The sequence below is a fragment of the Notolepis coatsorum genome, assembly GCF_963971535.1.
Source record: "Notolepis coatsorum genome assembly, chromosome: 18".
Lineage (NCBI taxonomy): Eukaryota > Metazoa > Chordata > Actinopteri > Aulopiformes > Paralepididae > Notolepis > Notolepis coatsorum.
In genome coordinates this window covers 18659913-18680953 of record NC_140182.1, presented here as the reverse complement: position 1 = coordinate 18680953, position 21041 = coordinate 18659913, and the positions used below count along the sequence as shown (strand labels likewise).

The 21041-nt window shown below is 42.4% G+C and overlaps 2 protein-coding genes across 2 annotated transcripts in view; both read left to right on the top strand.

Annotated features, from left to right (window-relative positions):
- Positions 1-21041, top strand: part of cav1 (caveolin 1) — a 145749-nt gene that overhangs the window by 103449 nt on the left and 21259 nt on the right.
- LOC311244770 (neural-cadherin-like) overlaps positions 1-21041 on the top strand; it is a gene marked incomplete at both ends in the record, with an annotated part of 135761 nt that overhangs the window by 96921 nt on the left and 17799 nt on the right. The window contains 2 exons of the mRNA XM_084334457.1: positions 3510-3693; positions 6363-6529. Coding sequence (XP_084190583.1) covers positions 3510-3693; positions 6363-6529 — 351 coding nt within the window. The remainder of the gene's footprint in view (positions 1-3509; positions 3694-6362; positions 6530-21041) is intronic.

Here is a 21041-nt window from a genome sequence, read left to right as displayed (position 1 = left end):
TTCATTGTATTTTTACTTTTATATTTTATTCCCATAATCCTCCCTGTACCTCTCCTCTCCTGCTGTTGACACCCACATTTACCCACGGGGATATCTTATCCTATCTTGTCTTTTTCAGGGTGTAATTTGTGGCAAACAACACTTATATTCGGGACAATGCGGTAAATACATCTCAGTGAAATGCTGAACATGAAACACATCAAGGCCTTAGTGAATGATTTATAGGTATAGGCTATGACCTTATATACATACTGTATACATACTGTATATAATGGTTAGATTGGTTGAAGTGTTCCTTGAATGACCAGCATTATACAAAACACCCAGAGAGGTACCAGTATTTTATTTTTGTGCTTTGTGAGTGTTACTTTAAGGGTTGTATATATACATAGATACATAAATAATGTATATAAATCATAAATAAATCACTGAACATAAATAAAGTATTGTTAAAGTAAAGTATTGAGTACAAACACAAGGAGTTCATACCCCCCCCCCTCCCACACACACACACACACACACACACACACACACACACACACACACACACACACACACACACACACACACACACACACACACACACACACACACACACACACACACACACACACACACACACACACACACGTATAAAGGAGGGACATTGTGTTATTTCTGTGGGAGTGGTGGGATAAACAACTGACCCAATTAATGATCTATAATTCTAGCTTTTTGCGGGTCTGCATCAATGCAAATAATCGGTCAGATGTTGCTATGCTGTTGCCAGCAGCAGCGTGAAACAGATGTACTACCCGCCCCCACCTCCCCATAGAATAAAAGCAAACGTGGATAATTTAGGCCATTCGTTGATTCCAGGGGAAATTAGACACAATAGAAGCCAAAACGGAAGCCAGCAGCGCTACACAAAGACCAAGCCCATTTGGGACTGGTAATACTACAGCCTCTCTATGTCCTAATATCCGAACTACGGTTTGAAATACTATGAACTTGACTACATTGTGTGGTTTCCAGGGGTGTAAAGTGCTTGAGTAATTGTACTTTGTTACAACCAGGGGTGTAAAGTGCTTGAGTAATTGTACTTTGTTACAATACTTAAGTACTGTTTTGGGGGATTTGTACTTTTACTACGAGTATTATTAGGTTTGTATACTTGTACTTTTACTCAATTACATGTCAGAGAAAAAAAACATACTTGTTACTCCTTACATTTAAAATGCAGACCTACAAAGTATAAAGTACAAATCAAACTAACGTTAACGTTATTAATCCTGCAGCCACACTTTATTTAAAAACAGCCAATCAAATCCCCATAAATGGAAAATGAACCCGCCCATACCCATGCTGATTGGTCCTTGTGCAAGACTAGAAAGCGGGGATCTTTGATTAAACTTCTTTTTTTTAAACTTTTTTAAACAGTTTTTACTTTGACTTTTTAGTACTTTTACATTACTAAACATTTACTAGTACATTTAAAAGTAGAAACTTTTTTACTTTTACTCAAGTGTGTTTTTAGCCAGATACTCTGACTTTTACTTGAGTACGATTTTGAGACGGTACCCATACTTTCACTTAAGTATAATTCTGGGTACTTTTTATACCCCTGCTAATATCCGAACCGGGGTTTGTAATACTATGAACTTGACTATTATTGTGTGGTTTCCGCTAATAAATAGAAGAAGTTTGTTTCGAGCAACTAAAGAACCCTGGTAAAAATATGCAGAATTTCCCCTCTGAGCATGCAAAGAGAAAAACAAACGTCTTTGGATTTAGCAAACACTGCATGGATATTTCTGACCTTCAAGGTCTGCGTTTGCGGATACGCCGTGTCAGAATGTCATGATCAGTCCCGGGGTGATGCTTTTGGAACCTGATAAGAGTTTGAGGCTGGCTCTCTGTCTGTCGGCTCCCAGCCTCTCACCCTAACTGTCGTTATTTTCCAATCTGTGACACTGACGCTCGTTAGGCCATGCTAAATTTGATAGCCTACAGTATGTTGTATTGGCAGTGTAGCCCTCCTTTAACCCATGTTTGGTGTTCATGTCTGTGGGACCTGTTTATTAAAAGAGAAATTATGCAATAAAAATAAATTCCAACCAGACACTCATTGGCCTTGGCACAGTCAGTTACTGTACTATACGTGGTGTTTCCACTGGACCCAAGAGTGTGGAAATTGTAGGTGAAAAAAAGTAAATAGTAAATTGTGCACCTTCACTGTCTGCCTCCACCTGGTTTCATTTATATTTTTCAAGATAAACATTTTTATTCCATTCATGTCTTGATTATAATGGATTCATTTCATATTTTTTTTTGTGGCATATTTTATAAAAAGAAATGATTAACACCTTTGAAAAATGTGATCTAGCAGGGGTAAATGGCAAATATTAAACATGTACAGTATGCTGTATAGATTGCTTGTAATTGAGATACAGTTCACATCTGTTGAGTATTTTTACATCAACTTTTATGGCTTTATTGTTTTAAAATCCCAATATTGTTGTGGGTCTATACCAGACTCATGAACACTGGGTGAGTAACAACACTACCACACTAACAAAGGGTTAACCCTTTCACAACCACACTACAGTAATAAACGGCTGTTCCGGGAAAGCGTACTCATTAGGCCAACACTATATGTCAGACCACACTCACTCAGGCAGCAGGGACAGAAAGACAATAGAACACCGCAGGAGAGCCTGTCGTACAACCCCTGTCACAGTAACCCTTTCACTATGTTATTTGATACTATCTTGTCTAGCACAGTCTCTGGAGCGTAACAGTAAGAAGCATTTTGTATGAAAGTATTCTGTACTTCTGTATGACAACTATTAAAGAAACTTGAAACTACCACACTACAGAAGGTTAACCTTTCCACTACCACACTACAGACAGTTAACCTTCTGTAGTGTGGTAGTGAAAGGTTAACCTTCTGTAGTGTGGTAGTGAAAGGTTAACCTTCTGTAGTGTGGTAGTGAAAGGGTTACTGTGACAGGGGTTGTACGACAGGCTCTCCTGCGGTGTTCTATTGTCTTTCTGTCCCTGCTGCCTGAGTGAGTGTGGTCTGACGTAGTGTTGGCCTAATGAGTACGCTTTCCCGGAACAGCCGTTTATAAATAAAATAAATGGACATGCAAGATAGATTAAGTCAATTCACGAAGCTTAACAATTGTGCTCTTAGACGTATTATGCATTGAACTGTTGTAAACAAAATAAATATATATATATATTATTTCACTCACAGTGGATTGAATTGGATTGAATCATATTTTGTGGACGCATCATAATAGATCGAAAATCATTTGAAAGTGAGTCGAAGCCCTAATAAGCAAAAATGGAATCGAATTGTGATTCCAACCCCTAGTGATAATTTATCCTTTAATTCACACTCTCTCTCCTCTCTCTCTCTATCTCTCTCTCTCTCTCTCTCTCGCTCTCTCTCCCTCTCTCTCTCTCTTTCTCTCTCCCTCCCCCTTTCCTTCCTTCACTTCCTCTCTCTACTACTCGTTCAGCTCTATGACCTTGGTTCTCCAGCCGAATCCTCCAACAGTGTTGCGGAGTGCCTTCTTACCGACGGGCACTGCACCAAGATGGTGCACCTTCCCTCCTGTGGCACCAGGGGGCGCTGTCATGGCGACTGGGGCTCCTACAGCTGCCAGTGTGAGCCTGGGTATACAGGGCCACAGTGTGACAAATGTGAGTTTATTTGATGTATTCTTTCTTTCTTTCTTTCTTTATGTACTTCATTCTATCTGAGGCTTTTGAATGCCTATGGTATTTTTGTACTGTGTACCTACAGTAGCCTACAATCCAGAAGGGAATATGCAATATGGACAATTAAATATTGCTTAAAGGAGCACGCCAACATTTTGGGAAATTAGCTCACCGTCTTCTCCAGAGAGAGACAAGAAGATAGATACCAGTTTCCTCTCTGTGCGTTCAGTAGAAACCTATCTGGCAGCATGTTAGCCTAGCTTAGCACAATGAATGGAAGTGGACATGACCGGTTAGCCTAGGCATTGTCCAACTAACACCAGGGACGCGGGAAGTCAGTCAGAGTTGGGGGTGCGGAGATAAGTCATATAATAATGTCATAGGTGGCGCGTGAGCTGAAAAGGAGGCAATGTCGCGCGCAGCACGCAAAATGTTTCCTTTTTTGTCAATACACACACCCACTAGGCTATGCGAGGCGAGCCCCACTCATTTAATATATAGTGCAAATTAAGTGTTCAAATGAAGGCATCCAATAATAGATAAACCATTGTCTTACCTTAAGGGCTTGTGTCCATAGCGGACGTTTTATGAGTTGTCAGCTCCTTCCTGTCATTCATTTCTATGCTACAGGCGCGCTCCTCTTCCCAGCGCCGCGCCTCGCGTTTATGAGCTCTAAACTAGTTAAACTTTTGGAAAGGAGCACGCTCATCAAGGTAATCAACATTGAGGAAGGGGCGGAGCCGCGGCAGTCGCGAGACCCAGGAAAGCGGTCTGAGCTTTTTTTTCCTTTTTTTCAAAGCGGTCCGCCTTGAAAAAAAACGTCCGCTATGGACACAAGCCCTAATGCAGCAAAATGCGACGTTTCGTCTTAGCATCAATGATCTTTTCTGCTTTAACTTTGTCTGTGAGATCACTTTCAATGTGAAGCAGACTCTCCTGGCGCATTGTTGTTCTTAGCCAGTTTTGGATGTGATGTGCCTCATTGTACATACAGTAGCTCTAAAAAGTTTCCATGATTTGATGAATTCTGACTCTCATCATGTCCTCCTAGGCTTAGAGCAAGCCCTGTATGGCAAGATAAAGCAACATACAGCCTCAGGTGAGCCGTAGTTATGCCCAGGGGCAGCCCGGTGCAGCTTCTAAATTACTTAGTTTATATGCCTTTGGGGTCATTAACACTTTCAGTGCCCAGCAGGCGCGCACATTTAGTGCTTGAATGCCCACCATCCACTTCAATGTTAGCATTAATATCGCCTAATCTATGTTTTAAATTATGGCTATGTGTCTAATCTGCCCGTCGCTTATCAATGACTCATTTTCCAGTCAACATTGTCGAAGCGGATTGTTTTTTTATCGGTTCATTTCCGTTTTATAGCATTTTGAAAAGCCCTCGTTTTCAAGGGGGAAAAAAAGAATCCGTGATAAACGCCCTGTACTGTAATATTCTAGAACGTTGTCATTTTTCGGCCTATTTATGAATCGTTTTCAAATAAACGCTAGATTATCGATTATCGATTATCTTAGTTCCTGATCGATCGCACAGTCAACCAGCCATATCACATATAGGGGAAAAGCTTATATCTCCGTGAAAACAGGTCTGATTATCCTAAGACTGGTAAAATAGATTCCTTACCTGAGATCAGATGGCATCCAAATGGATTATTCCAATTCCTGATCGCCATTCCAAAAATCGATCCTTTTATTGATCCAACGCGTATACTGTAAAACACATATTACATGCTGTGCTGAGGGTCCACAATGAATCTGATCGGCTCCGGTTACATGCGTGAGAAGTAAAATGTGGATTCCGGAGTTTTTTTTTCTCATCCATTTTCATTGAGTCCAATCCAAAAGGGTGCATTACCATCTGGGAGACGATAGGGGGCGCTTTTTTCACATCTGAGCGCCTGGTGGAGCTGGTTTACCAACAGTAGACTCGGTTGATGAAATATGAATTCTGATCGCTAATAATTCTCGTGATGGGCATTCAGGGGGCGGGCTGATAACCAGAGATATCTAGTGATGGGAATTCAAAGTGTTAAAGAAATCATAATATTCTTTTTTTAGAAATGTTTGAGATGCAAGTAGTAAGTTACCCATTACTGTTGTGTTCAACCTCAACCGTGATCCTTCGCGCCCAATCCACGTCATGCGATGTGTGTGCGCTGCGTTTGTGCGTCAGGTCAGAATCAGAAAATATCATAAAAAAAAAAAACAGGGTGGATTTCAACCATTTAAAAAACAACCATGTTTTAGACTGCTTACAGTAAAATCCTAACTAAAAAAAGAAACGTTTTTTATTGATGTGTCAAAATGTTGGCCTTGCAGTTACAACTCCCTGCCAACAGGTGGGGGTGCTGCAGCACCCTCAGCACCCCCCCTTCCCGCGTCGCTGACTAACACCTCTCCCGAAGGCTAACCGGCACTGTCCGCTTCCATTTATTGTGCTAAGCTAGGCTAACATGCAGCCAGATAGCTTTCTACTGAACACACAGACAGGAAACTGGTATCTATCTTCTTGTCTCTCTCTGGAGAAGACGATAGTTCCTTTAAATAAATTGCCTTTACAGTAGCGTGAGCACTGAGCCTCTGTACACTCCTCTCTATCACCCAAACAAACTCAACACGCTGCGTTGTGTTTGATCGACAAGCGGCTCCCGAGGTCTCCTTCGACGGGCGGAGCCACCTTCAGTTCCAGGTCCTGTGGTCCCTGCCGGCGCGACAGACCCGGGTCCAGGTGTCGCTTCGGACCCGTGCACCTTCCGGAGTCATCCTCAGCCTGCTGTCCCAGGAACAGAATGAATACCTGCGTCTGGAGGTGAGGTCAGCCGCACCCCCCCCCCCTCTCATCCTGTGCTTTGGTGGGCTGTGATTCAGCACAGTGACGAGAGCCCGGTGGAATGATTGGTATGAAGGCTAGAGAGGCTGATGGAGTGAGTAATACCAGATGTAAGACGTGGGGGTGGGTGGTGAGTGACTTCTGCGTGTTTCTGTGGAGTTTTTTTTTTTTTTCTTTTTTTTTGGCCTGCCATTGAAAGTAATTAGCCCTACTCTATTCAAGGTTATTTCTTACTGCAGCCTGGATATAAAAAAAAATATATTCTGTGTGTGACTGCATGTGTTGCTTTGTGTTTCTGATGCCAGACTAATCTTTAGTGAAAGTCATATCCTCTCCTCTCCACCAAGTCTTTCACTGAGCTTATTTGAGTGTGGGCAGCTAGCTTGAATTGCATTTGTTCATGAAATGAGTACACATTTCTCTAGAAGACAAGTCCGCTTCTCTTGGCCAAGACCTCTACAGTGGCGATTCCTCCTGCCCCCCTGACACATTCCTGAGTGGATATTACACGTATGTTTCTGGTCTAAAAGAAACCCCATTTTCCGTCCGGCTGACTGACTGACTGACATGCGAGAGTGTTGACATGGACACCTGGCAGGAAATAGCTGCGCTATAGCACCTGTCACTCCTCATCTCGCTCCTCACAGGTCAGATGTTTTGCACCGAATCTGTCTTCTACCGCGCTCGATCTTCCGCTCCGCCGGCTTGTACGGTGCCACTCGTACCCGGGAGCATCTGCTAAGCATCTGCATCATCAGTCGCACTTTTTTTTTATTTTCTTTTTCCAGAGTCTTTATATAATGCATGAAGGAAAACACTGATGTCCCCTTTCACCCGCTCCTCAGCAGCAGCAATTCTAGAGAGAGAGAGAGAGAGAGAGAGAGAGAGAGAGAGAGAGAGAGAGAGAGAGAGAGAGAGAGAGAGAGAGAGAGAGAGAGAGAGAGAGAGAGAGAGAGAGAGAGAGAGAGAGAGAGAGAGAGAGAGAGAGAGAGAGAGAGAATGCTGTAGAAGACTGTAGAGCATCCCTGTGAAAACCCTCTCTGGAATTGAATCGCTGAACTGTATAAAACATCTGATGTCTTCTTGTCTGCTTGCTACACGCCGAAGCGTTTCGAAAACCGTTCAGGAACACCGGGGCACACGGGGGCGAGTGTGTGTCTATACACACAACAAGCCCTCATTGTAACGACCAGATGTTGACCCAAGTGCAGACAGGTGGCAGGAAGCAGATGACAGAGAAAGTTAACAGATTTAATAAGCACAGCCAGGCAGGCTACAAGTTAAAGGTGACATGCATTATAAATGTCATTTTTCAGTCTCTAGCATTGTATTATAGTAATAGGAGTTAGTATCAATGTGTTTTAGTGTCTAAATACCATATTTTGGCGGATTGCTCTGATTCAGCTCAGACCATTTCATGCTCCAGTAAATTAGGCCATCCTGATTTGAAGGCCTGAGTGACGTCACTCAGGCTCTGGGTAGCGGACAGTGATGTGATTGGCTCTGTGGTTGTAGCTAATGCCCGCCCACAATCTACCTAGACTGACTACACAGTGATCAATAACGGTCTGTCTTTTTTGTGTCTCTCTCTCTCTCTCTCTCTCTCTCTCTCTCTCTCTCTCTCTCTCTCTCTCTCTCTCTCTCTCTCTCACTCTCTCTCTCTCCCACCCCCCCCCCTCTCTCTCTCTCTCTCTCTCTCTCTCCCACCCCCCCCCCTCTCTCTCTATCTCTCTATCTCTCTCTGTCTACCAGTCGCAGACTGTGTGGACTGACTGTCACTCAAAGTGCTTATGGGCGGAGCCAGGCCATAACAGCCTGATTTTTTTTTTTTTTTTTTTTATTATTGCAAAACAAAGATTATTAAAAGTCAGTACTCAACACACAATGCATAATGAAACTAACAATCAAGGTGGCTAAAATGACATGCAAGTACAGAAACAGAAAACAAACAAAAAAGTCTATAATAATATTTTACCGTATACAGTATATATCCAACGAAATTACCAATTATACCAATGCCTTATACAGGATATACCCCTAATACCTATTTTCTAAAACCCTACACACATATGCTCCAGCTCGAACCCCCCCCTCCCGGACCCCTCCTTGGATAGTACCTCCATTATCCCTCACTCCTAACCAGACACTACCATTATAAGCTAGCTTTTATTCTCTCCACCACTTCTAACCACATTGACATTTTGGATTTGTTGAGACCCAGAATTCTTGCTGTAGATATTTCTTGATAAATCACATCGAGATATGTAAGAAACCAAACCTTCCGGCAAATTTTTTCTGGTTGAAACCAGCGTGATGCGATCAGTTTTTTAGCTACTGTGATACCCGATAAAACCAATCTCTTTAGCTGTGGATTTACTGCAAACTCAAAAACATCATTCAATAGTAATACAGAGGGGTGTACTGGTATATTCCAAGATACGAGTTTTGATAATTGATGGGTCACATCTTTTCAGAATGCCTTAACTGGTGGGCAGTCCCAATACATGTGCATAAATGTCCCTTCGTCTCCATTTGTACATTGGGAGCATTTTGAGTCTTGTTTAAGACCCATTCTGTTCAGTCTTATAGGAGTCAAGTATGTCCTGTGAATATAGTTAAGATTGATTTGTTGATGGTCCGGGTTCCTTGATGTAAGACGGACATTTGCCCATGCTTCTTTCCAATCAAAGTCACTTTCCAGGTCTGGTATATCCCTCCTCCAGACAGAGTCTAGTTGGAGGGTTTCATACGAGGACGTTAGTAATTGATAATAAAAACCTGATACAAAACCTCTCGATGTTTCTCTTTCATAGAAGAATTTGTGGTATCTGTGGTGTTCAACTGGTATGTGTAATGGAACACCGTGAGTCTTCAAACATAGGCGTAACTGTATGTAAAAAAGCCATGTGGACTCGGTGAGGTTAAACTTTGTGCATATTTCTCCATAACTACAAAAACCTTGGTTATTAAAAATATCCCCTAATGCAGGGGTGGCCAACCAGTCAGAGACTAAGAGCCACAAAAAAATGACTGTGGTACCACAAAGAGCCACACCATATACCAGCGTTTCTCAACCTTTTTTTTCAGTCACGGCACCCTTCATGTGTTTATAGGTCTCACCCTCTGGCCTCTGAAGTTGCTAATGTCTTTTTTATTTGGGCCTCACAGGGTTAAAAGTACCCTGTGAGACCCACGGTTGCAAAATTACAAAATCACTTTTAGCCATTTAAAAAAATAATGTTTATTTAAAAAATGTTAAAGGGGAACTATTTTACTATTTCTTTCACTATTTGGGCACTTTTACACAATTCCTGTGAGTCTATGGAACACCTAGGTTTTTTTCAAAAAAAATGCATTGTTTTGTATTTCTAATCAAGTACTAAAAACCGCATTTTTCTACCTCAAGATCTTAAGCCGTTTTGAGGCTGGGCTCCAACCACTGTGTGGCCTGGTGCCAACTGCCACATCAACTGCCACATTATTATGCAGCTGAGAAATCTCTGACATCACAGATATGCACATTTTCAGATGACTCAGTTCAGTGAGGGTGAATATTGTGAGAGGAGAATTGGAAGAATTCGCCAATATGAGAATTAGAGACATATATCCTATTAATATAAGTCCACATAGCTAAGAAACAATGGTAAACACTGAAAAAAGCCATTTATAAGATAGTTCCCCTTTAAGCACATGTATAGTCAATTGGTCCTGTTGTTCAGCCTCACAATGCTATTTGATAGTAAATGTGTTTATATGTCCCACCCTCTGGCCTCTGAAGTTGCTAATTTCTTTTTAATTTGGGCCTCACAGGGTTAACCTCTTAAGCCAGAGATATACAGTAAAAGTGTATATTTTCAGCATTATGTTTGTTTACCAATTATTTTAACTGTTATTAGTGAAATATAAGATTATAGAAATCTCAGGGCATTGAGTCGGAAACCGGCGCATATTGACAGGAGGAAGTGGCACAGCCAAAAGTGAGTGTAGTCTTTTGAAGGAAGAGACTCAGGGCTTTCAAATTTCGAAAAACTACCCTACCCAGCTCACACCAGCCCCTGTCAATCATCTGACTTCTGGATTTACTTTTTAATTTCTCTTATTTTTTGGGATTATCTCCCACAAACCTGAACGTTATTGCCATAAAACAGAACGCAGTTAGTTTCTCTACCTTTCTGTGAACGTCTTGCAAAAAACGGTGTTGCAATATGATGAAAAATGGTGGAGAAATTTACATTATAAAAAAGATGGCAGAATTCAGTACTGTATCTACAAAACCTTCTGTTTAATCATCTTCCCTTTATTCATTTGCTTAGATTTTTCAGGTCTGGTCAATTTTAGCATGGTGTTATTTACAGTCAAAGATCATTTTTTTTTTAAATAGAATTGATATTCTCCTTTGGTTCATTACAATTTACTCAAGCCTAGTAACAGACACACTATTTCTGACACTGATCCATATATGTCCCTAGATTCAGATACCAAGAACATGCAAATGGACCATTTAAAAAAAAATTGTAAATGTTTATTCTACGTCCTTATGGAATGAGTGACATAAAAAAAAAAAAAGTAAAAAAAAAAAAGTAAAAAAAAAAAAAAAAAATATTTTTTTTTATTTTTTTTTATGGATGGAAGAGCCGCACATTGACGGGCAAAGAGCCGCATGCGGCTCGCGAGCCGCGGGTTGGCCACCCCTGCCCTAATGAGTGTATGCCTTGCTCTTCCCATATAGGGAATCTTATAGGACGTTTTTCAATTAAGAGTGCATTGTTATTGAATAAGGGAGTGTGATTATGCCATTTTTGAGGGTTAGGATATTTTTTTTGTGTTTCTCGCCATATCCGGATTGCATGGGTAATTATGGGGCAAAATTTCCGCTCACAGTGTGAAATCTTGAGGCTGAAAAATTATGGTTTTGAGTACTTGATTAGAAATATAAAACAATGCATTTTTTTGAAAAAAAAACGTAGAGATATCTTCAATAGACTCACAGGAATTGTGTAAAGTTGCCCAAATAGTGCTAGGAAGAGCAACGCATGTCCCCTTTAAGCTAACGGGGAGAAGCTAACTTACTACACTGGCAAACGACAGGGAAACGACTGACGTGGCAGCCAGATCAGACGGGTACACAGACACAAGGAAACAAGCACTGACTTATCTGACTAGGGGAAATGGACATACGTACACAAGGTGGTGGTGCCTGATTGTGATCGACAACAACTGAGGGTGATGACAGATTGAGGACAGCTGGGGATACACCCAGTGCACGGGGAGACACGAGGACATCTGCAGGACCTGGGTGGAAGCACAAGAGGAGAGACCAGGGGGAGGGAGGGAGGGAGAGACAGAGTTAGAACTGCAGCTGGACATCACAGCTGTGACAGGACCCCCGGGTGACAGGCTGACGGAGGAACCGATGAGGGAGCAGAAGGCGAGACCATGAAGATGGAACACATGCTGGACCATGAGCTAGGCCGTCTCCTTGGTAGATGGCAACTTGGGCAGAGAGATACAATTAGAAAACCAGTTGACAGTTGAAAAACAGCGAGAATGGTGGCATCACCATCAGAGGGGGGTAGGGAGATATGAGGGAGATATGAGAGTAGCAGGGGCTGAAGGGGACCAGAGGGGGCATGACAAGGGGTCTTGTTCTGGGCACAAACAGAGCAGGCTTCTCCATAGTGGGCCACCTGGTGCAGGTGATGCCACGGTGACAGATGAGGGAAGAGGAGTGTCCCCACCGGAGGACAAAACACATGGAGCTCACACTTCTCTGCCTTAACAAATAGCTGATTCCCCAGTAGCTAATGGGGAACTCGCTTCATGTGGAAATGGTGGGGCAGGTGCTGGCCGCAGTACAAACAGCACCTTTGAGAACTCCTACGCTGCCGCTCGGCAGGAGACAGCCTCGCTCCACCCAACCGCATCGGCTCTGCCAGCGAGAGCTCCTCTCAGCTCCAGTCGGGATGTGTCGGCCTGGCCGGCAGCGCTGGAGGTAGCCGAATGCTGGGAGACGAGCGGGAACCCGGAGGAAGGCGTGGCATTGTACCTGGACGCTTAGCCTTTCTCTCTCGCCTGTGCTCACGGAGGCGGCTGTCAACGCGGATGGCAATAGAAATGAGCGCATCGGGCGGCCGGGTAGCGCAGCGGACTAAGCGTCTGTCTACCACCACAGAGACAGTGGGATCGAATCCAGCTGTGGTGCCTCCGGCTTGGCCGACCGTCCATACTAACACAATTGGCAGTGTTAGCGGGTGGGAAACCCGGCGAGGGTGGGTCCTGGTCGTTGTAAACAGCGACTCCTACAGTTCGGTCGGGGTGCCTGCACAGCAAGGGAAGGATCTAGGAGAGGTAGTGTGACCTTCCACACGTTACACTCTCCCAGTGAGAGTCCGCGCTGCCAGGTGAAAAGAAGCGGTGGGCTGGGTACACATGTGTCGGAGGAAGCTTGTGATAGTCTCCGCCCTACCGGTAGGGTGACCAAATCCATATGATCCAAATGCAGGACAGCGTGTCGATTTTACGGGACATTTGTTGAAATTGCGGGACAGTAATGAATATGTATACAATAATCATGTTTACATAATGTATTCATTTTGATCAAAATATAAGCATTTAATGTATTAAAAACACAATAGTGTTGTGTATTAATTGCTTATTATACTCATAATCACTGTATAGAAGAATACCACAATCCAACATGCTGTTAAATTACCTACCGACTCCTAGAGGTTATATGGCTATAGAGTTAAGATACATGAACCCTGTGATCTCTCTTGTAATGTGATACTGAAGTGCATACATGTAGTCAGGGCTTGACATAAACTTTTTGGCTCACTAGCCACTGTGGCTAGTGGTTTTCCAAAGTCACTAGCCACTCAGCATTTTCACCAGCCAAAAATCCCCGCACTCGCACCCCCACCCAAAAAGTTATAAATATAGGTCATTGGACAATGTAACTGCAAGCATTTGTTTGGACATATGATTTTATTTGAACAGAAACATCTAAAATCCAAATTGTCAGTAGTGTGGTGTGTGCTAAAATAATATCTAATCCAAAGTGTCAGTAGTGTGGTGTGTGATAGGAGAGAGAGAGATCTGGGGCAGCTGTCCATGGTGCTGAATATTTGCGACTGGGCTGTGTTAGTCTGGAGCCCTTATGCTTCTTAATGTTAAATGAATGTGGCTAGCTAACAAACACAGTAATATTAGTTTAATAATACACGTTACATAATACATGTTAGTTTGTCTAATACTTACTCGCACATCCACAAATAGTCGGTGAAGGGTCTTCCTTTCTTCCCGATTGTGTGAACGTTATGGAACAGCAGCTTCAACTTGTCCATCTGAGCTGATTTCATTGAGACCAGGGATCTGACCGCAACACTCTCCTCTAACAGACCAGTCTTTGCCCGCTTGGTAGCTAGAGTATGTATGTGGCCGTTTGATATTTCATGATCCTTTACCGTTTCTAATTTTAAATTGGTTGTGCCAATAACAAACGACAAGCTTTTGGACTTGTCAGTGCCAGACGCAGGGTATGGGGTAGACCTTGCATACAGTCACGTCATCCCCCAATAACCAATAACCAATAGCCAATAACAGCTTGCTATATACCGGTAGACAGTACCTGGCGCGAGCTGTTTATTGCAGCGCAACTTGAGCGACCGGAAATAAACAGCTCGCGCCAGGTATATATAATGCGCTCCTGCTGGTTAGACTATAGGCTATGTTACATAACATTATGTATGTAGTACTTGCGTTGCGTGCATTAGTGCATGTTTTGGGGATTAGTGAGACATTTATTTACTTATTGAAATGCGGGACAATTATTCTTCTCTTGCGGCATGCGGGACAGAGGGCTGAAATGCGGGACTGTCCCGCACAAATCGGGAAGTTTGGTCACCCTACCTACCGGACCGACGGTAGGGGGTAGAGTGCGCAACAACCAGGAAGGAATTGGCATAATGACTAACATTGGGATGGGAGAAAAACGGAAAAAGGGGGGAAAAGATCATTAAAAAAAATAAAGAAATGAGGGCATCAAGTTCGTCCAGTAATTCCCGAGATACCAGCTTATCTTTGATTACATCGGTCAGCCCGTGCTGGGAGACACCAAACAGGGACTCTTGATTCCAGCTGCTCTCTGCCGCCAGGGTGCAGAACTCTGACAACAGCTTCTTCGATGCCTCCTGCCCAGGGACAGAATGTTCATACATGTTTCTAATTTCTGCAACAAGAGGTAACTGGAACAGGCAACAGACTGTCGCTCACACACCACCCCGTCACCCAGGCTAGGGCCCAGAGTGTTGAGGTAGGCGATGCAGGGAATGGTAAACGTGGAGGGGTAGAGATGAGCTGGAGCTCCGTCATGACGTCTCAGGCTTGGAATACTATGTAGAGTTGCTGAGCCATGATGTGGACCCAAGTGTAGACAGGAGGTAGGAGCAGATTATGTAGAAAAACCCAACAGAGGGTATATTTAACAGGTAGGCAGGATACAGGTCAACGACGGGGAGAAGCTAACTTGCTACACTGGCAAGAACAGACAAGGAAATCCTAACGTAGCGGCTAGATCAGACAGAGACACTGACTGGGGGAAACAGACCACGAGGGGGTGTTGACAGATTGATAACAGCCGGGCGTGATGACAGATTGATGACACACCCAGTGCACGAGGGAGACACACGAGGATATCTGCAGGAGCTGGGTGGAAACCCAGGAGGAGAGACTAGGGAGAACGAGTTAAAAGTGGAGCTGGACGTCATGGCCGTGACACTAAGGCCTCTCTCTCAACCCCCTTTTTTATCTCTCTAAAAGGGTAGAGATGGTCAGGAATGTGTGATAAATAAATAACCAGACATTCACACACGCGTACACACACACACACGCACGCACGCACGCACGCACGCACGCACGCACGCACGCACGCACGCACGCACACACACACACACACACACACACACACACACACACACACACACACACACACACACGCACGCACGCACACAAAGGTTACAACCGGAGGGAGCAGCCAGAGTGTTAAAGAGTAGTCGTTCCCTCAAGGGAATAAGGTGTCAATGTGTTTTCTATAAAGAAAACAGTTATCCGATAATGGAATCCTTGAAGGAGGGTTTTTAGGAAGTCACTGGGTTGCGTTGTACTGTCAGGCACCAGTGAACTCGTTATGCTCCTATCTCCAGGTTGTTCCCTGTACCGGAACGTCTGAGTCAGATTCTCTCATGTCTGTTTCCTCCTTCCTGTTTTGACTTAAAGGAACACGCCAACTGTTTGGGAAATTAGCTTATTTACCCTGGAGTTAGACAAGCAGATACATACCATTTTCTTCTCTGTGCATGCATTAGGCTTAGGGAACAGTGATTTCATCACCTCAAAAGCCCTGTTTTTTTTAACTGGGCTTTTCAGGTGATGAAATCACTGCGCCCAGGCAGTGGCAGGGGTTCGGCAAAAAAAAATTCAGAGTATATATCTGCTTAGAAAACAAAAATGTCAAATAAAAAAAATACATGTGGTAAAAATACTGTACACAGGTCACAACATGTTTACAGGAAAGTTTTGGAGTTGTATTTGGAGTGTATTTCGTGACTGTTGGGAACTAGGCTACACTGGCACACCTACTTCCAGTGAATGACGCTAAGCTAGGCTAACGGTGCGGCTGTTCCCTAAGCCTAATGCATGCACAGAGAAGAAAATGGTATATGTATCTTCTTGTCTAACTCCAGGGTAGATGGCAAATAAGCTAATTTCCCCAAAAGTTGGCATGTTCCTTTAACATTGGAAAGTCGAAGGAGGGGAACACATTCTGTACTGCCACTGTTTGCAAGAATCTCTGGTGGCACTGCGGGAAAAACATTTTTTTTGTCAGATTCGATTCAGATTCGCAGAGTATTGATTGAGAACATTGGGCCTCATGCAAGAACCATGCATACACACAGATACGATCTAGAACCATGCACACAGATATGATCTAGAACCATGCATACGCACTAGGGGTGTAACGGTACGTGTATCCGTCCTGCGACTTCACGGTACGGACGTCACGGTTCGGTACATCCAGCCATACGACAAATATGTCTCTAGGTGAAACTATAAGGTTGCACATTTTACAAATGTAAACTCAATATCTTTACTTTACTTTACACTGGCTTACTAACTGTCTTAACACAGAAGGTCATTCATTTAACGTTGAATATCAAGCTTGTATTGCCACATTTAGATGATGAATAAAATGTTGAACAGCTGATCCCCAAAAAACGAAAAAACAAAAACGCAAACATACTTTTGCTGATCTGGACTGGTCCTCTGAGCTCCTCTCCAGTCGAGCTGCGGTATTTAAATCCAAAATATTGATAGATCCTCTGCCATTGTTGTGTAACATGGCATCTCTTCTCTAGAGTCTTCTTTCTCTGCTTCACGTGAAGTTAAATCTACTCTAGAAGTGAAACTGAAACTTAAAAAGCATACACCGCTGGGGGGTGGGGGCAGTAGGCAATTCATTTTCTCAAGTGGATTCCTGAACACAGAATGACACCGTTATCACTGACTGACTACCGCGGCAAGCCTAGGTGGAACTAAGTATAACTTAATAAAAAATAATTGTATTTAATAATAATAATTATAATAATAATAATTTTTTATACCGTTCAAACTCTGAACTGAACCGTGACCCCAAAACCGAGGTACGTACCGAACCGTGGCTTCTGTGTACCATTACACCCCTAATACGCACATATATGATCTAGAACCATGCATACGCACAGATATGATGTAGAGCCATGCATACGCACAGATATGATGTAGAGCCATGCATACAGTAGGCTACATACAGATATGATCTTAGCTTCTTAGCTTAACATAACAGACCTACAGTAAGTTTGGGGGAACTAATGGGATAACTGGGGTTGCAACAAAAGTCCAACTAGGGATAAAAACACAATGAAATAAAATAATAATAATAAATAATATATTATGCTTCTTAGCAGACTTCTTAGCTTAACATCCCAGGGAACTAATGGGACAACTGGGGAAGTTGTTTGCTCCTGACAAGAGTCTCAAAGTCTGGGGTGATGGTAGACAAAGCAACTCTGAGGTCATGCTCAATGTCCAATCTGTTTCTCTGCCTTGTCTTCAGCTGGACCAGAGCTGAGAAGCCACTTTCACAAAGATAGGTAGTGCAAAAAATATATATAAATAAAAATTTTACACACACATCCGCGGCCCACTCAAAATGGCCCTGCGACCCACTTTTGGGTCGCGACCCACCAGTTGAGAAACACTGATCTAGAGTACGCACAGATATGATCTACATGTGTTTGGAATAAACATATTTGATAGGCTACTTTACTAGGTAGCCTATACCTTTGGGAATATGGGAATAAGGTACATTATATATTAGTATAGTATAACATTTGGGGTTCGCTCTGCTCAGTGAGCGAGTCTCTAGCGTTACCTGGTGGGTAATTGCCATGTCTGCCTGTCTTAATTACACTCATTGGCGTGGCTCGGTAATGTCCCTTCATATTCTCCCCTGTGTCGTACAAACCCTGTCAGTCGATCACCAAACTGTCCGTGAGTAATACCTACCTGTGTAAGCCTTATCGCTCCTTGCCACTGTGGACGATAACAGGACTTGTCTTCTCCTAGGATGTGTCTTGTCTCCTCCCTCTCCCCAAACCCCCAGTTTATTGAGTGTACAAGTCATATGAGATTATAAAACACACACAATCAATTTAAAAGATACAATAAATCAGTCACCAACATACAGTCAAAAATAAACACAGCTCATACAGTATGCAATATCACGTACTTTGTCCCGTATTTTAAGGTCGGGAATGTGAGAGCTCCGCTGTCCGCAAGTCAGTCAGTGTTGCCAGTATTGTGAGAGAAATGAGCCAACCGACCTACAAAAACAAGCCAAAAACAAGCAAAATTGTGTCCAAAAGTTGCGGAAAATAAACAGACTTGTAGCAGACACTACTCCACCACCGCGTCCTAAAAAGACAAACCGCCTGCAGAAGTACAGACCTGTGGGAAGAGGCAAACCCCTGGCTTGATAGCGTCAGTGGAGATGTTTATAAAGCAAACTGCAAAGTATGTATGTGTTTTCTGTGGCACATGGTGGACTGACTGACATCAGACAGCATGCCTCAGGAGAACAACATTCCCGAAATATAAGAACGCAAAGGACCCAAGCACAGGTTTCATAGTTCTTCATGACTGAAACATCTCCTGAGATTGATTCGGTATGGGATATTACATCTTATTTATCTGGTTGTGTTTTTAACTAGATGTCAGTATTTCTATTTACCTGCCCTGGCAGCCAGGAGCCTACATATTGGCTGCTGGGCATAGTCTAGGCTATTTCAGTTGACTAATATGGTTGATTGTTCATTAATGTTGAGTTTTTAAAGTCTAATAAATAAACATGTATTTATATTAATCAATATAATTAAATAGTGTGCCCATTTAAACTCTTATGTTGTTATGCTCATCTTGAAAACGGAATTCTTCATAATGGATTAACAGTTAATAAATACATAAATAATATAATTCATAAATACATAAATGCAAAAATACTTAAATAAATACTTAAACATAAATAAATAAATAAATAAATAAATAAATAAATAAATAAATAAATAAATAAATAAATAAATAAATAAATAAATAAATAAATAAATAAATAAATAAATAAATAAATAAATAAATAAATAAATAAATAAATAAATAAATAAATAAATAAATAAATAAATAAATAAATAAATAAATAAATAAATAAATAAATAAATAGTGTTCAGACAACAATATAAAAGTCATACTGTTCAATTTAATTTCATTTAAATTTTATCATCCCACTCCTCCCCTCTAGGTTACTGCAGCTGAGGTGACACAGGTATACCACACGGTTAAACACAACCTCAGCTACAACAGTGCTGACTGTTTGTTTTCTATGCATGCTGGCTCCCCAAAATAATTAAATAACATAACCCTAACCCTAAAATATCACATCAGAAAAAGCAATTAGAGAAAGTCGACGTGGAGGGGTTATTAATTAAGAATCTAAACTGTCCAAAAGAGACAAGAGTACTCAGTTTTAGGTCACGTTGTAAGAGATTCCATGAATCCACTGCCTCAATGCAAAACGCAGTCTTTCCAAGATTATTTCTAGCACGGAGGGAGCCTGAAGAACTATCACTGGAGCGTGTTAAGCATGTACTGGAGTTCCAGAGCAGCATAGATGTGTAACGTTCTGGGTTTCTAGGTCTAGGAACCCTACTGTCATTCTGGAGTACTTCACCTGGTGGTTGGTATTTGCACTTATTGATGGTCACTTCTGGTTCGCTGTCACTACTCTGATTGAACTGTCACCACTGGTTGCTGTCACTGGCTGTCACTATGCCGTCACTAATTGATGCATTGGAATGTCAGGAATGTGACTTTATATTGACCTACTGTTTCCTTTTCTCCTTGTCGAGTCTTCAGACTGTCTGGAGTAAGAACGAGTGCTGACCTTCTCGTTGCTGTCAAACTATAATTTTGTATTTACCTTAGGTCTATTCTCTCAGTTGACGCCCGGCATTTTTCGTATGCTTTATTTGCATTGCTCTGTGTTCTTACTATTAAAATACACCCTATTGAGAGAGCAAACCACCTCTCTGTCTCATTTCATTCCTCTACTATTGGAACTCGAATTTCCTACCTGCAACCGTAACAATATGAGGTATAAAGTGGTAATTTACAGAGTAGGGCTTCATAAATATACAGATACCAATGATTACTGCCATCAGACATGCTGGTGGAGCTGTTAGTCGACATCCATCTTATCACCACCCAAGGACTACAGCGCCACTTCTATTAGACTATTGTCAATTATTGAATCCATTAATTACATAGAGCCTTCATCCTGTGTTCATCCCATTGCTGTTATGATCGACTGACACCCGCAAACGTCTCTTGGCGCGGAGTGTCATGTCTAACCATTTTTTCCCTTTTATTTCAATTAAAATATAGTGACAGTGAATTATTTCACAGCTCGTGTAGTTTTGCCACTCCTTTGATGTCACTGTTGACACCCTGGGAAATGATTCTCTGGTCACAGACAGCAGCTCAGGCAGCACCACTGTAACGCTCTTCTCTCACTCCGCTCCCTTTTTAAATGGCATGTTCGAGGATGGTATAACGTGGGCCGTCGAGTGAAGTAAGTGAAGTGAAAAAAAACTCTTCTGTGTGAACGACACAACCTTGCATGGTATTTTTGGGGGCGTTAATTATGCTAATAGAAAATGCACGGGCCACACACATTCAATCTAAGAATAGCAGGCATGTTCCTAAGAATAATTGGGTGGGGGAGTGTTGAGAACATTGATTTCTCATACGCACCTTTCTCATACACGCTTTCTCATACACGCTTTCTCATACGCACCTTTCTCATACACGCTTTCTCATACACGCTTTCTCATACGCACTTTCTCAT